Raw genomic sequence first — 16,405 nt, forward strand, 5'->3', positions numbered from 1 at the left:
CCTGTCAGACCATCTGCCCATCCCTATCTTTCCATTGTCAATAAAACCTTAAGATGAATGTTTCACTGACAGGCTATAATCTATTGCTTTATATACCTCAATGTCCACATCATCTGAGACAAAACACATGTAGAATCCTTGTGTTATAGTCATGGAACTTCCCCCAAGCTCTGAGAATGTTTGGTACTTTTTAAATTGCCTTTAATGACTAATGTATTGCTGTGTGTATGTGTGCATGTGCCTGTGTAACAGAGAGACACAGAGAGGAGCGAGAGAGAATGAGTGCATGTGTGTGTGTGTGTGTGTGTGTGTGTGTGTGTGCTATATATTTGTGCCTGTACATGTGGTGGTCAGAGATTAACCTCAGGTGTTGTTCCTGAGTTGGTACTCACCTTGTTTTTTGGAACAGGTTTCTCATTGGCCTGAAGTTCACCAAGTAGACTATGCAGAGTAGACAACAAGCCCCAAGGATCTGCCTATCTCCACCTCTCCAACCATGCACCAATAAACCTGTTTTTTTTTTTAATTAATTCTTATTTAGTTACTTTTTATGTGGGTTTTGAGGGACTGATTCAGGTCCACAAGCTTATAGGGGGCTTTATTAACCAAGCTGTCTCTGTAGCCCCTATGTTGCTTTTCAGATTATTAAATGATATCTAATACTTATATTTGGCAGTCATGCCAAACCATTAGTAATCACTAAGCAACCACTGACTCTTTACAGGGTGGTGGTAATTATGACCATTTCTGTTGTGTGGTCTCTGTAAACATATAAAACTAATATTGATTGAAGTTCTTGCAGGCCGATAATGCCTTCTTCATCTAATAGCACTTCGTTGTTGAAGATAAAGTAATTGGCCAGGCACTGGCACAGCCAGAGACTTTGGGCCTTGGTGCTGTGATGTTGCCCTCTTTCCTGGGGAGAATTTTGAGACAGACTCTTGAGATTGCAGTTAGGCATTTAGTCACTTCCATTTCCAGTCTGCATCTGTGGTGTCTCTGAAGTTTCCATGTCTGCTTTTCAGATCTTTTGGAATTCTGCTAAAGTAAAAATTAGGGGATTGGAAGTAGGTCAGAACCCCTGAGGTTAGTCATCGGGAAGCTGTGTGGGAGGCACGATGTCATTGCTCAGATAGAAATGGTGACTGACTCTTAGGAGAGTCCTTGTGTGCTCTTTCCTCAGTTACCTCAGTCAGGGAAGAGTGTGGACACCTGTATGTCTGGGTGGAGAAACCATTGTTTTGGTTTTACTTTCAGCCTGGGGGATCAGGTTTCTGTCGGTTTCAGCCTAGCTGCATAGGGAATACATTACCCCTGAAACAGCGACAGCAATATGCCTGAGTACCCTAGCCGTGTGGCCCATCTCTGTGTCATGGCGGTTAATGATCTGTAGCACACAGTGGACGCATACAGATGGTTAATAGGCAACATTCCTTTGCAGGTCACTTTGGAACATCTTGGGTGAAGCACTACTGTACATACCAGCGGGACTCCAAACAAATCACCATGGTTCCATTTGACCAAAAGTCAGGAGGAAAGGGGGTGAGTTCACTGCGACAGTTTCTTGCTTGGTTTGCTTGGCTAACAGGTAACGGTCACAATACACGTCTAAGAGTTTACAGTGTTTTACTGTAAAACTCTCTAATTCTGCAGGATTCCCTGAGGCCCAATTTCCCTGAAAAAACGGTTACAATAATCATTGTTAGCACTATTAACTGTAATGAAGACTCCCTTACTTTACATGTGTACACCATTGAATGTGTCACATATCAGTGAAGTCATGGTTGATTGATATCATCCCGTGAAACTGATTTGTGCCTCTTCTGCTTGATCCCTGGAGCTGTTTAGGTGAATCAGTCATTAATTTCTACATAACAAATTACCTCTAAACTTTGAAACTTTTGAAATCATACCAGCTATCTTAATATTCTGCATAGTCTTTATGGGTCAGGAATTTAGGGAACATTCGATAAGTAGGAAGTTGATGCTCAGTTCAGTTCAATAGCAGCCACAATAGAAGCAGTGTAGATCTGAAGCAGCTCAGCCCGGCCAGACATAGCTCCCTCTCCTAACTTTCTCTTGCCTTTCTCCATTTACACTCTGTCTCTGTGGTCTTGGACCCTGTGGGATGGAAGATACTCTGTGGCTGTGCTTTAGAAAAGACTACCAGGTTAGGGAAGGATCCTAGCACTGCCTTTGAGATTTTCCTGTGCTCTCCAGAGTTCTGCCTCTTGCCTGACTCCAGACAGTTGTTTCTGCTTGCTACCTTCAGCAGGCCCCTACAGAGATGATCTGTGCCTCCCCTGGGCTGCTTTCCTACCTTCCCTCTCCTCAGCACTCTGGATTTCATCATGTCCTAGGATGGCAATTTTTTTTTTTTTTTTTTTTTTAAGTTCATCACTTGGATTTTTTTTTTTTTTTTTTTTTTTTTTTTTTTGCCACTGTGGATTAAAGGCTTTTATTTTAATTCAGAACTGAAAAAACTGTCTCCAGTTGCCAACTTTGCATATTGCCTCTCTTTAATTTTGCTATTATTTCCTTGTGAATATATGCAACTTTTGATAAGAATATAGTTTTCCTCTTCCTCCTGTCCGTTTCTGTAAGAGTCTCACTTGGTAGCCTAGGCTGGCTTGGAACTCACGTAGTCAGGCTGGTGGCCTCCAACCCTAGTGGTTCTTTGGCCTCTGCCTCCATTCTCAGCCTGTGTGATTTTTAATCTTTTTGAATATCTGGAATGTATTTTGAGTGATTTCTCTGGTTCTGTCTTTGGGTTAAATACTTCTTCCGTTGTGACTAGTATTTCGGTAGGTTAGCACTTTGCTAGCCTTCCATGCTTGGCCTTCTAAGGCCATTTTTGTGTACCATGTTGAGTTAATGTTTGGGGGGCATTCAAGTTTATAAGTGGGGAAGAGCACAGAGGCTAGACATGCCTGGGCCAGTGCTGTATAGTGCTGTGATATGCTATATCTCTGTTCTTTCTTGGTATCTAAGCAGTAAGAAAGCCCTTTTAATTTTTAATTTTTTTTAAGCTGAGGCAGTGTTGACTTACAAATAAGCTCAGGAAAATATATGTTAACAGAGTTAGAAGAGAACATTATAAACTATACCTAAGTTACTAGGTGTCCCCTGACTTTCAGAGAAGTAAGCCCACTTTGTTTGGAATGGGTCATGGTGCTTTTCTACCTATTGCTCCTCCCCTAAATCAGCTGACTGTGTTATTGTCCTTGGCAGACTTCTTCACTTCAGGACTTCTTTCGTGTTTCCAAGTGTTTAAGGAACTCATTTGTATTTCTCACTTCTTTTCTTATTACCCTTGTCAGTAAAGGGTGGAGATCCATACAGTGGTCAGTGTTTGGGTTTCCAAAGCCTTCTGTGAGATCTCATGGAGTACCTCAGTGGGTTGTTGAGCTCATGAGTATTTGAGCAAAGCCCAAGAAGGGCACGCTTAGGAACATGTTACTGTAACAAGTCATTTTCCAAATCATAATTGGTCATATTTATGCTCCACTTTGTAGTGGTCTGTAGTCTTTCATTATCTTGTGTTGTGCCATTTAATCTAGTTTTCCTCTTTTTCACCAAGGGAAATATTGGGGATCAGAGCCATCAATTTACTTCTAAGCTTATATACTTGAGTTCCATAGTTAGTATTCCAAACTCTCAGCCTGGAGTTAGAATCTCCTGCTTCTGAAGCCAGTCTTTTCATGATGCTACCGTTTCCTAAGTATTCTAGTGAAGGAAATAGGAGTTACAACTGTCTAGGGGTCTGGAGGCAATGTCTTCCTAGTTTGGACAGAGAAGCCGTGTGATGTGTCTGTCGGTACTGTTGTCTGTACCTAATGTAGTTACTATAGTGTACTCCCACACTTGACATGATTCTCCCCCAATCTTAGTAGGCCTCTAGCTATAGCGATACCTAATTCCCCCCTGTTCCTCCCAGAATCCCTGGACTCAGACTCCCAGGACCCTTTCATCTGCTGACAAAAGCCACTTAGAGAAGGAAGGGTTTGATTTAGCTTGTAGTTCCAGGAGATCCAGCCCACCATGGCAGGGTGAATGTCAGCAGCAGCAGGAGGTTCCAGGTCTCTGTACCCGTAGTTAAGAAGCGGGTTGCCACAAATGCTGGTGCTTGCTCAGTTTTCTTCTTTCTTCCTGCAGAGGCCTCAGCCCATGGGAAGGCGCCATTAATATTTAGGGTGATTCACCCTCCATTAGTTAATCTAGTAAACCCCTCCAGGGCATGCTCAGACGATTGCCCTCTAGGTAATTCCAGATCTTGTCAAGTTGGCAGTCTTAACTATCCTAGCAGAGTTAGAATGTTTAAAGTGATTAAATCTCCCGGTTTTTAACACTGTAATTAGTTTTTTCCCCCTTGTATCCTCAGAACAAAATCAAGTGGTCCTCCTTTTATTATATATATATATATATATATTTTAATTTTAAAGACAAGGTCTCACTTTGTAGCCCTGGCTGACCTGGAACTTGATAATAAGAGCAGGTTGGCCTGAAATTCACATCAATCTGCCTGCCTCTGCCTCCCAAGTGCTGGGATTAAAGGTGTTCACCACTATGTCCAGCTCTTCCTCCTCTTGGGCTTATGTTTGATGGTCTTTTATAAATGGTACTCAGGTTTTCTTTATGGCACTTCATCTATGCTGTAATTATAGAAGCTGGCCCATAGATATTAAATCTTAACTGTAGCCGTACATCAACAAGGTCAGATTTCTTATATTTAGGTGAGTACACTTATCAAAGAACTCAGAATCATTTAGTTGAAAGATGTTAATTTGCTTTATATTTATTTCTAGGATCAGGAATCACTGTTACATAGAGCAGAACAAGTATTGTAGTAAGGGAAGCATAGAAGCTAGTTTTAAGACAGGAAGACTGAAGAATTCAGAAACAGTATAAAATAATTGGGCATTTCAAAGTGATTTTCCCTGGATTTGGGAGTATAGCTCAGTGAAGAGCTCTTGCTTAGCATGTAGCAGGCTGCAGGTTTGTTCCTCAACATAAAAACAATGATAACGTGAACTTACTATTATTTTGTAAAGAGGGGTCGAGAGAGTGAACAATGGAAAAATAAGTAGTTAATATCAAGCTAATTTAGGTCTCTCTCTCCCTCCCCCTCTTTCTCTTTGTAATAATTAAGGCAGAGGGAACTTCAGTTTTTGTTGCCAAGTGAAGTAAGTTTGTTTGAGAAACTAGGTTGTTCTCTCTCTCTCACCTGGTTTTTTTTTTCTTTTTTTAAAATAATTTATTTAACTATTTAATGTGTATTTTATGAAGATATCAGAACACCTGGAACTGGAGTTTTAGACAGTTGTGAGCTGCCATGTGGGTGCTGAGAATTGAACTGAGGTCCTCTAGAAGACCAGCCAGTGGTCTTAACTGTTGAGATATCTCTCCAGCCTTGTCTTTTTTGGGAGATCAGCTAAAAAAGGAAAACAAAAACAAAAACAAACAAAAAAAAAACTTGGTTATATTGGGGAATATTTGCATAGGTGACTCCATGTTGAATTTTTAATTTTAGTTTTTTCTTTCTTTCCACTTACACAGTTGTACATTATCCAGCAGTTAAAAGAAACAACTCTTGATATGTGTGATATGATTGAACCACAGAATTCTTGAGCTTAATGGAAGAACCAGATACTTAGTCTGCATCTGATTTTGCATAAGGTTATAGAAGATGCAAACTAGCCCATAACAACAGAAAGCAGACCAGTGGTTGCTTGGAGATGAACTAGGAGGCAGGTGGATTACCAAAGGTCATGAGAATATTTGGCAGGTGGGGGCAGGGGATGATGGAAAGTTTTTCTCAGGTTTAGTGATAGCTTCATGGATGTCTACAGATGTCACAGTTACAAATTGTACACATTAAGATATGCAATTTATCATGGCTTCTCTGTCTAAACTGGGAAGACTTAGCCTCCAGACCCCCTAGACAGTTGTAACTCCTATTTCCTTCACTAGAATACTTAGGAAATAGTAGCATCATGAAAAGACTGGCTTCAGAAGCAGGAGGTTCTAACTCCAGTAACCATAACAGTAACATTATGTAACTGTTACATGTTAAATACCTCTTCTATCCAAGACCTGTGTGGGCTTAGAAGATATGAGATTAGTAAGCAAAGACCACAAGTTTCTGTCATTAGGATGCTTCTCACAAGAATTGATGGGAAGACATTTTATTCCTCATCTTCCTAAGCAGATAGTTTTTGCTATGTTTGGTACCATGGGGTTCATAAGGCACCATGTGAACACAACTTAGGGATCTTTGACCTGTTTTAGAAAAGTGTTCTTCAAGAAGTAATGACTAACTCAAGATCAGATACTCAGTAAGGAGGGGACTGTTGTCTTCAACTCTTGTCACCTCTGCAAATTAAACCCAATTAAAATAGAAGTACCAAATGTTCATTATGTAATGGCAACCATGTTTACCTGTAACTAAATACTAGGGGATCCAGATCTTAGCTCTAGAAGATTCTTGCTTGAGAAGCTCTGTGGTTGGTCGTCTTCCCAGTAGGTTGTGAATACACAGATTTGAGAAGTGGAAGTAAGATCCTGTTAATGTGCCATGTTTGTCCTAGAGGGGAGCAGAGCCTGCCTTCTGGACTGACCTTGACAGCCTGTGTCTTCTCTCTAGGGAGAAGATGAGTCCATCACACTCAAATCCTGCACGCGGAGGAAGACAGACTCCATCGAGAAGAGATTTTGTTTTGATGTGGAAGCAGTTGACAGGTGAGAGACTGAGTTCTTCTTTTCAGGAACAAATTATTTTTATATTTAGATTTCTTTCCTTTCCCTTCAGTCACAGTGTTTCTGTCCCTGGACCCCATTCCATTCTTCTGTGTCCAGTTTGAATCAGATGCTAGGTCACTGCGGAAGGTCAGTTTGGCCTCTCATTGTTTAGTTCAGGACTGAATCACTAGGTTTCTTTGGTTTTACTTTAATGCTAGTGCTTACATGTGCAGGAATGTGTGCTATGTCTTGAGGAGGTAGGGTAGATATTTAAAGAAAGCAGTGTGTTCAACCTGATTGTAGCTGGGACATGGTGGGTTTTTCCTTAAAAAAACCACTGCAATGACTAAATAAGAATTGGAGTAGAAGATGTTTACTCAAATAATTTTTAAGGCTTATAATTATTTTATATACATACTTAGAAAATACAAAAAGTCAGTTGCTTAATCAACCCATAGTAGATGGATATATAGATGGATGGATGGAAGAAGAAAGAAGGAAGGAAAGAAAAAGCAAGCAAGCAAGAAAGAAAAATGAATAGACAGATGGGTGGCTTGTGCTATCTTCCTCAAGATCTATAATGTCTCAGTAAGGTACATCATTCCATGGTATTAGGCTTATTTAACAGGATTCCAGTTCTTTGAGGCACTCTCTGTGGCAGTGGGTTCTTACCTAAACGGCCTCTTTCAAGCTAGCAGTGTTAGCACCATGGCCCTTAAACCTCACTGCAGTACTCAGGCAGTGCCAGAATATGTCTTTCTTCGTTTTCAAAAGAGCCACAGCATTTCACTAAGGTCTGTGATGCTTTTTGGAGTTCTAGTACTTTCCATGTCTGTAGAAGACTTCTTGGGAAGTTGTAGAGAGTTCCCTTGGGGACAGCTAAAACTTTGTATCTTGATCTTATGTCAGCTCTTGATAACACATCCTTGAACCTTCCCACCTCTATCATGTTCATAAAAACTTTGCAAACCTGGCATGGGGTTGCCCATACAACTCGTCAGAAGATGAGGCAGGAGGATCACCTAAGTACAGGAATTCAAGACCAGCCTGGGTTTTTTAGTTGGATTCTATCTCAAAAAACAGAAGAAAAAAAAAAAAGTGAGGGGGGGCTTTGTGGGCTAAAATTGTAAGCCAAGAGTAAATGTTTCATACTTAGCATACGGAGTAGACCAAAGGGGTCCATTTCTCCTCAGAACTTGTCTGATTCCTCAGTGGCTTGATGCAAATGGTGTTGGGAAGGGTCCAAAATGAGACTGTTGACTCTCCACCGAGGAGTAGGGTGGACTGGTGGGATTGTGAAGCCTTGCCTTTCAGTGTTCTCTGTGGACTCTCGGATTCGGCTACAATTCAGCACTGCTTTCTTGCCCCTCTTGTTTGACTTCAGTGCCTTGTAGATTGTAGAGTGAGATGAGTATATGTGGAAGGGGTAAGGAGACTGTACACATGGCCATTGCATTATTAAGGAAAAATTTTATTGTAGGGGTGTGTGTGTGTGTGTGGGAGAGGAGAGAGAGAGAGAGAGAGAGAGAGAGAGAGAGAGAGAGAGAGAGAGAGAGAGAGAGAGAGAGAGAGAGAGAGAGAATAGCCAGAGGCATCTGGAAGAGTCTAGAGCAGAGAGAAAAGGAAGTAGACTGAGCATGGCCAGAAGACTAGACATGGGCAGGGCTAGGGAAGTAGAGAAAATAGTGGAGATAGTGAGATGGCAAGACATAGAGACTAGGGCATAGAGAGCAAAAAAATAACAAGAGGTAGTGATAGACAGACAGACAGACAGATAGCTAGACTTAAGAATAGTGGGTTATAAGGAGGGTGAATAAGCTGGGTAAGGGGTAGGCACTTTAAATGTGTAATAGGTACTTGTGATACTAAGGGAGCCTGGGGGCTGGCAAGGGCTTTGATATGCAACCACAGATAGCCATTTGCCCTTTCTGGGAAATGATGCCCTTTGCAGATGGGAACCAGTTTCACAAGTTTCTGAGGAGTGTTAGCTTTTATCCAAGAACAGAAATCCTCCTATAGTCCAGGTTGAACAGCCTGAGACCAGATATTATAAGAAGTGAAAGGTATTTCTGTGTGCTAAGTGGCAGCTACCCATGAGCTCTGCTGCAAGTCCTTTCTCTGGAGGACTCCCATCCTGCCCTTTTCTCCGGTGCCCATCACCAGGCTGGGGCTATTGCTAGATTCTGATTTTCTAGACTTGGCTTCTCTCAGATTCCTCTCTCTCACTTTCTGTACCACAGAGGCAGGGGTCAAAGGGCAAGTTAGCACCTAGGAAATGAATACAAAAGAGGAAGAAACAGGAGGTTTGAAATGTCCCCAGAGTGTATTATGGGTAGATTATACAAACTACTACATAAAAAGTTAAGTAGTTGTTGTTAATGTGGTAATGTATCACGATCCAAGTGTGACTTATATTGTTGAGACTATGAAAATAAGATAAGATGTGAAACATACCAGCTGTGTAATGTGTGGTGTTAGGGTCTATGTAGGGATACTTAGGTTAAAATGAGGTTGTTAGGGTGGGCATTGTGTTAATGGTTAAATTGTCATCTTGACACATTCTGGAATCATCTGGGAGAGAGCTTCAGTGAGTGATGGTCTAGATTAGGTTGACTTATGAACATGCTTGTGGGGGACCATCTTGTTGATGTTAATTGACATGGAAAGATCAAGCCTAAAAGTGCATTTGGGTCCTTGATTATACAAAAAAAAAAGTGAGTAAGCACAAGCTTGCATGTGGCCAGTGCTCTCTGGATGTAGTGTGATGAGTTTGTCTGGACCTGCTGGAGCTGTGACTTCCATAGAAAGATGGAATGTAACCTGGAGTTATGAGTTAAAGTACACCCCAAAGTCTACCCTAGATTGCTTCTGTTCAGGGTGTTCAGTCACAATAACAGGACAAGAAATGAAGATGGACCCTGATTCACCAAAGCCAGCATCCTAATCAACAGGGGCTACAGATCCAGAAGCAGACACACATGTAGGGAAATGCCCTGAGAATGTGAAGACAGAGAGCAGGGTGGCTGTCTTCAAGTCAAGAAACACCCAGTGGCTAGCAATTCACCAAAGAGAGGAGGCCTGGACTGATTCAATGGACTTCAGAAGGAATCAACTTTGCCAACACCCCGCCTCCCTATTTTGTGGTATTTCATTATAGTGGTGCCAGGGAACGAACTTAGTATTGAACAGGAAGGACCTTTCAGTGAGGCAGAAGCCCCTCCCACCAAGGCCTTTTAAAATGGTGGCCCAATATCTGTTCCCTGAACCCCACTTCATAAAATAGATCATTTGCATCAATCACGTTACTTTCTCTACTCCTTCCTTTCCTTCCTTCTCTTAGTTAGGGTTTCTATTGCTGTTAAGAGACACCATGACCACAGGAACTCCTATAAATGAAAACATTTAATTGGGGCTCACAGTTCAGAGGTTTGGTCCATTATCATCATGGTGTGACACGGCAGGAGGCAGGCACACATGGTGCTGGAGGAGGAGCTGAGAGTCCCACATCTTGACCCACAGGCAACAGGAAGTGGTCTGAGTGTCACACTGAACAAAGCTTGAGTAAAGGAGACTCTCACGGTGACATACTTCTTCTAACAAGGCCACACCTATTCCCATAAAGTTACACCTCCTAATGATGGCACTCGCTATGAGTTTATGGGAGCCAGTTACAATCAAACCATCACATCCTCCTTCCCTCTTCTTTTCTCATTCCTCCTCCTCCTTTCCTCCACTCCCCCTCCTTCATCAATAACTTCAGTTTTTAGTAGCTTAAAAAACGAAAGACTTCCAGGCATTGGTAGTGTGCACCGTTAATCCCACACTTGGGAGGCAGAGGCAGGCCATCTCTGTGAGTTTGAGGCTAACCCGATCTATAGAGCTAGTTATAGGGCAGCCATGGCTACAGAGAGGAAAAACAAAACAAAAAACAAAACAAAACAAAACAAAACCCAAAGCTACCCTGCACTGTTTTTTTTTTGATTATGCTACAGATCTAACTTTTGAAAGTTTATATTTTATATTGGTTAATTGACTGGATTTAATATTTATTTTTTTCTTGTAGTGGGCCAACCCTTTTTGTGAGAGTTCAGTGCAAACTTCTTGGGTTAAAAATGGCCATCATGGAAAAGGAGCCCTCTATGGTAGTCATATGTGGCTCATTAATACTAACCAGTGTCTGTGTTTAGTCACTTAAATAATTGACTCCATCATGTGCTATCTTATGGAAATTAGTGGGCAAATGTAGCAAAAATATTTGTTTAAGCTGAAGAAACATGGTGGTAGTCAGTTGCCAGCATCTCTGGATTGGTTTGTTTTAAAGAAATTTTTCACAGATGTGAGTGACACATAGATTATTTTCTCCCTAATGTTTTCCATGAGGGGCCACTAGACCATATGGAAAATAATAGAAATAGAAACTAAAGCCTCTTCTGATTCACTGAATCAGCTTAGTGGTGGGGGAGTTGATGTTTACACTTGGGGAAAGGAAACAATTAGAATTTTTTTTCCCCAAAGACTAGCTGACTCCAACAGAAACTCTATTATATGCCCCTCCCCAGTACTGACAAATGCAGATGTATGTCAAGGACAGCTCACTAGAGATGGTTGGGGGACTTGGGACCACAGGTGGAGTAGACAATCAGCCTTCAACTCACTGTCTCCTGTCTCGACCTCTTGGGAACATAAGATTATAGGCCTGTGCCATAGGCCTCACTTAGACTCTTCTGACAGGTGTCTGGTGTAGGAAGATTTAGGAATCTATTGTTTTTCTTCCACAGAGGCCCCTTCTGATTTTCGTTGGTGCTGTTTTGAAGTTCTGTGAGTGCTGCAGTAGCAGCAGTGAGCTACCTTTCCTCTGGAACCTTTCTCAGCTCTCACACACTCACTGGCAATGCTGCCCTCTCCTTCTCCACAGCTATCCTGTTTTAGCCTGGTAACACCTTTTCTTTAGATTGGTTGGCTAGTTGTTCAGTTTGGAGTGTTCTGGGTACTTTTGTTAATTCTGTTTATCTAAGATGATTTGCTTTTAGAGGCAGAAAACCATATTTTTTTGTAGCCTCTAATGTAGTACAGTGTGTATATGAGTTCAAATTTTATTTTTTATGATGAATACAGTTTTGAAATTATAAACACACACATATACAAAGTACATGCACAAACACACACATATATGTATGTATGAATATAATTTACTTTGAGACCTTGGTGATAAGAACAGAGAACATTAGCTAGCTGTTAATTAAATTAAAATTCCAGCAAGTACACACGAATTTTCTGTTGAGTAAAGATGTCACACTGGATTTGAAGCTAGAATAGCAGAGGCTAGACCTTTATGGAAGATGTGAAAAAAATTTGGTTTCCTCCAGTCAGTCAGCAACCATCTTCCCAAGTTGTGTTTTCACAGAAGGTCGCAAATTATAGGTTAAATAAAAGACAGAAGGAGCCCCATGCTTGAAGGTAGAACCTGACTCTTGCTAGCCAGTTGGCTGGTAGTAGTAAGATGGGGATGACCATGACTGCCCCAGTGGTTCTGAAGATGGCATATGGCACTGTGCCTCTCCCATGGAGTCCTGTGTCTGAAACTGTTGTCCTTCTCTGTTCCAAACTCTGGGGCTTAACTTTTTCAGTGTTAACCTTACCTTTGGTAAAAGCTCTCCCTGTCTGCCTTTGTATGAGCCTGCTTCTTTTCTCATAGCAATGTTGGTTCATCTGTTCTGTGAGAGTGAATGCAGGCGCAGCAAGGGTCCAAGTGAAGAAGGCCCACTAGGGGGAGATTCCGTACTCAGTGCTGTGCTTTGTAACTTGATTCCCACACAGGAGAACGTTTTACGTCCACATTCAGTTTATGGTCTCCCCAGGGAGCCATACTAGTTTTAAATGAAGACAAGTTTATGGTCTAGCTCTATGAATGGGTTGTTTTTTTTGTGTGTCTTTGTGCAATTGTGTGACTCCTGAGGCAGTGTGTTTTCCCGAAGAGGATCTTATGTAATGGACAATTTGAGCATTCGGCCTGTAGATGGCAGTTTTGTATACGAGTTCGCTGTTCTCTGGTCCGGTGGAACAGTGGTTGTCATTTATACATCGCTAACTCAAAGTCAGCTGGGTGTGTGGTTTCTGTACAAGTTACCATTTGTATGAGCATTACTACTCCAGGCAGAGTATTCTCAGTGACTCATTCTTCCTCTAGAAGTTCCTTTCTTTCACCCTGTCATGGATCGCTCATACCTACCTTCTGGCAATAGCTAGTTAAGTTAGTCAGGCCTCTTTAAGCATTGTGATTTAGCTGCTGGGCTGAGGTGACAGGCTCTTTGCTTCTGGATGATGTCTGTGAGGGCAGCAGGCTTGTCCTTCTGTCCAGCCTGTGCTGAGAACCAGGCTTCTGCCCCCAGTTGCAATTCTTTATCTCACAGAGCAGATGAACAGTTTTTCCTGGTCTCAGGCTTCCCGCCCCTCCCCTCCTCCCTGCTTGTTTGAAACACTATTTGACTTTGCCTTCCTGCCCCTTGGGTTGGAGTGCTGGTCTCAATGCCATTGACCTTTCAGGCAGGAAATGGCTTTTCCTTCCTCAGAGGGTGTTATGCTGCTCTGACTTCATGGCTAGGGGTGGGGTGGGCGGTGGGGGATGGGCACCATTCTCTCTGAATTACTTCCTGGCTCTCATAGTAAGGTGCTGGAGAAGTTCTTCGACTCTTGAGTTCAGAATTTACTTAAGTTTTGGGGATGTTGTTTTAGCTTCTAATTAAGTGAGAGTGTTGGCTATTTAAAACAGGCTTAAATAGGAACCGGCTTTGGTGGTTAGAGGAGTGGATAGAAGGGTGGCCTGTACAACCTTACTTCTGTTCTCTAATCAATGCAGTGAAAGTTGCTACTTTATTGATGAGTGAAATCATTTATCTGAGAGTTTCTCAACACAGGATTAAAAAAAAACTCAACATGAAAATTTTCCTATTACATAAATCCCAAGAAAGAAACATTGAACCAGTAAATTCAGAGTACAAATGGTAGATGTGTGTAGGCAGCAGGCAGATGAACCTAAAAAGAGATTTTCTTAGTTTGGTGTCAGTAGCAGTAACAGGAATTTGTATTGTCCTTGCATTTCACCCATCCTATCGATTAGTATTACCTTTCTCCTGGTGCATCAGGATAACTTGTGCCTGTCACTTCAGCTGGCATGTGGTACTTACTCACTTAGAAGTCAGTATCAGTTACATTCATGGGCCATACAGTTTAGTATGCCAGGAATTTGTCTTGTGTTTTATGACTTTATTCTCTTTTAAAATAATTCTACATGGAATTATCTGATGGGGTTGGCAGTGTTTACTCTTTTGACTACTATCATTGCCAGAGTCCTACTTATTTATTCTGAGACCTTTCCTCCCAAGAGTCAGTGCTGTATGCTTTAGTTGATTATGTCCATTCACTCACTAGAAACAGATTCTTTCTGAATAACTGATTAGAAGCTACTTAGGAAAACATCTTGGGTGTGTGTTGAGAGAGGTGTACACCTTCTCCAAGTTGATAGTCTTCTCCGACTCTAGGACACATACACTCTTTACAGATAAGGTCATTGCAGCATTATGGTTTGGGTCTCTGGTCTACCTGGATACAATGGCAGACTTAGCCCTTAAGCAATGTGGCATTTTTCACTTTTAGAAAGAGACCCAAAGGGCAGAATATGTAGCTTAGTGGAAAAATGCTTGCCTATCATTCATGAGGCCTGAGTTTAATCCCCAGCAACACAAATATGCAAATTAAAAAAACAAGCAAATAAGCTATTGAATAAATTAAAGGGGGGCAATAGTAGCATTCAATTCATATGTTTATTGTGAGAGATAAATGACAGGTGAAATAGTTAGCACAGCGTTTGACATATCATACGCCATAGATGTGAGCTATGTATGGAGTCAGCAGTTTGTGACCTCTGGTTCCTCTCACCTGTGCTTCACTCAGGGTTACCAGGATGCCTGATGGGTGGCAGCTGCCTCTGTGACCCGTGCTGGTACGGCATTCTTTATCCCTGTGCCTCTCTCCACAAGTAAAAATGCAGAAGCAGTGACAGGCTGCAGGCTCTAGGGAAAGGAGCCCAGGTGTATATTCCTTGGGGGCAATAAGGAGCTCCCTGCCTAGTTCCCTTCACTTGATTCCTTGCGTGCTTTCTGTAAGCAGACATGGGTCACATGCTGGTCTCTAAGGTCATATCTGTGCAAGCTTTGAGCCCTTTTCATTGCACAGAGAGTATCAAGAAGCAGTTTTCCCAGCAGTGCCTCCTCTTCCTGGCATCTGACAACCCTTTTACCCAGGAATAGAAAGCCCATTCCCCAAGCCTTCACTTTCCCATCTTCCAGGAGCATAGTGGGACATATTTCACACACAGGTTATAGTAAGTTTCTATGGGTATTGGAGTCCTTTAGTGCCAACCTAACCCTTAAATGCACAGTGGTGTGGATGGGAGTTAGGAATGAGCTCCTGCCAGCTGGAGATTTAGTCTTATGAATGAGTAAGGCCCAGCTCTTTGGAGGTGGATTTAGGGAGAACAGTTCTGTGAGGTTCTGAGTGTGTTTGTTTCAGTGGGGTGGAGTCAGTCCTAGCATCCCCTTGTCCAATAGGAAGTAGGTGGATTGCCAAACCACTGAGATCACTATTGTTGACTCTGATTCATGAATAAGATTAGAACTAGAAAGCTGTCGAGGAACTTCAGATTCAGCCCTGGCTGTGCTTTTGATTGTTCTTGGCTGATGAGAGGGCTGTGACTGACACTGGTGGTCCCAGCTTCTGGATGTAATGATCTCTTGATTAATGAGGTGGTGTTGTAGTTTTGTTTTTGTCAGTTTGACACTGGCTAGAGTTACTTGGGGAGAGGAGGAACCTCAGTTGACAACATGTGTCCATCAGATTGGCCTATAGGCAAGTCTGTAGGGCATTTTCCCGGTTAATGATTGATATGGGAGGGCCTGCGGATCACTGTATGGTGCCACCTCTGTTGCTGGATGGCATACAGAAATAAGCTGAGCAAGCCAGCAGGGACAAGTCAGTAAGCATCTTTCCTTCACAGTCTCTGTTTCAGTTTCTATCACCACGTTTCTGCCTTGAGTTCCTCCCTTGACTTCCCCTGGTGATGGAGTATGACCTGTAAGTGAAGTAAACGCTGTATTCCCCAAACTGCTTTGGTCATGTTCTTCAGCTTATCAATAGACATGTAACTAGAACAACTGCACAAAGGTGTGTAGCTTTCTGCAGGCTTTTTTTTGGGGGGGGGGGCAGCATTGGAAGAGATGTGTAGGGATTGGCAGCAGCTGTCTTGAGATAAATGAGGACTATTTTCTATTATTATTATTATTATTATTATTATTGCCATTTTTTAGGGATTTCACACATACATGCTTTGCACATTGACTGATCTCACCTCCCACCTCCCTACCACTCTGTCCCTCTCTATAAATTTCTGTCTTGCTGTTCATTTCTATTCACAATGGAGAACTATTTTTTCTTTTTTTCATCATTCTTGTGGTGTGAGTTTTGAGAAAATGTTGCAGATCCTTGTTCCTGTTTCTCAGGCTAATACAGCACTAACTACATATTCACAGTGAAGTGCTGGCTTTTGAGGAGAATTTTAGGGCTGGGTTCTAGAAAATATTTTTAAATTGTTTGTGGCCTCTCTTATCTGGAG

The 16,405-nt window shown here is 42.0% G+C and overlaps 1 protein-coding gene across 4 annotated transcripts in view; it reads left to right on the forward strand.

The window, feature by feature from the left end:
* Arhgap26 (Rho GTPase activating protein 26) overlaps window positions 1–16,405 on the forward strand; it is a 369,188-nt gene that overhangs the window by 124,062 nt on the left and 228,721 nt on the right. For all 4 annotated transcript variants that reach the window (XM_051201017.1, XM_051201020.1, XM_051201018.1 and 1 more), the window contains exons 9-10: window positions 1,442–1,542; window positions 6,644–6,738. In XM_051201017.1, coding sequence (XP_051056974.1) covers window positions 1,442–1,542; window positions 6,644–6,738 — 196 coding nt within the window. The remainder of the gene's footprint in view (window positions 1–1,441; window positions 1,543–6,643; window positions 6,739–16,405) is intronic.

Source organism: Phodopus roborovskii, unplaced genomic scaffold, assembly GCF_943737965.1.
Source record: "Phodopus roborovskii unplaced genomic scaffold, PHOROB, whole genome shotgun sequence".
NCBI classification, from domain to species: Eukaryota; Metazoa; Chordata; class Mammalia; order Rodentia; family Cricetidae; genus Phodopus; species Phodopus roborovskii.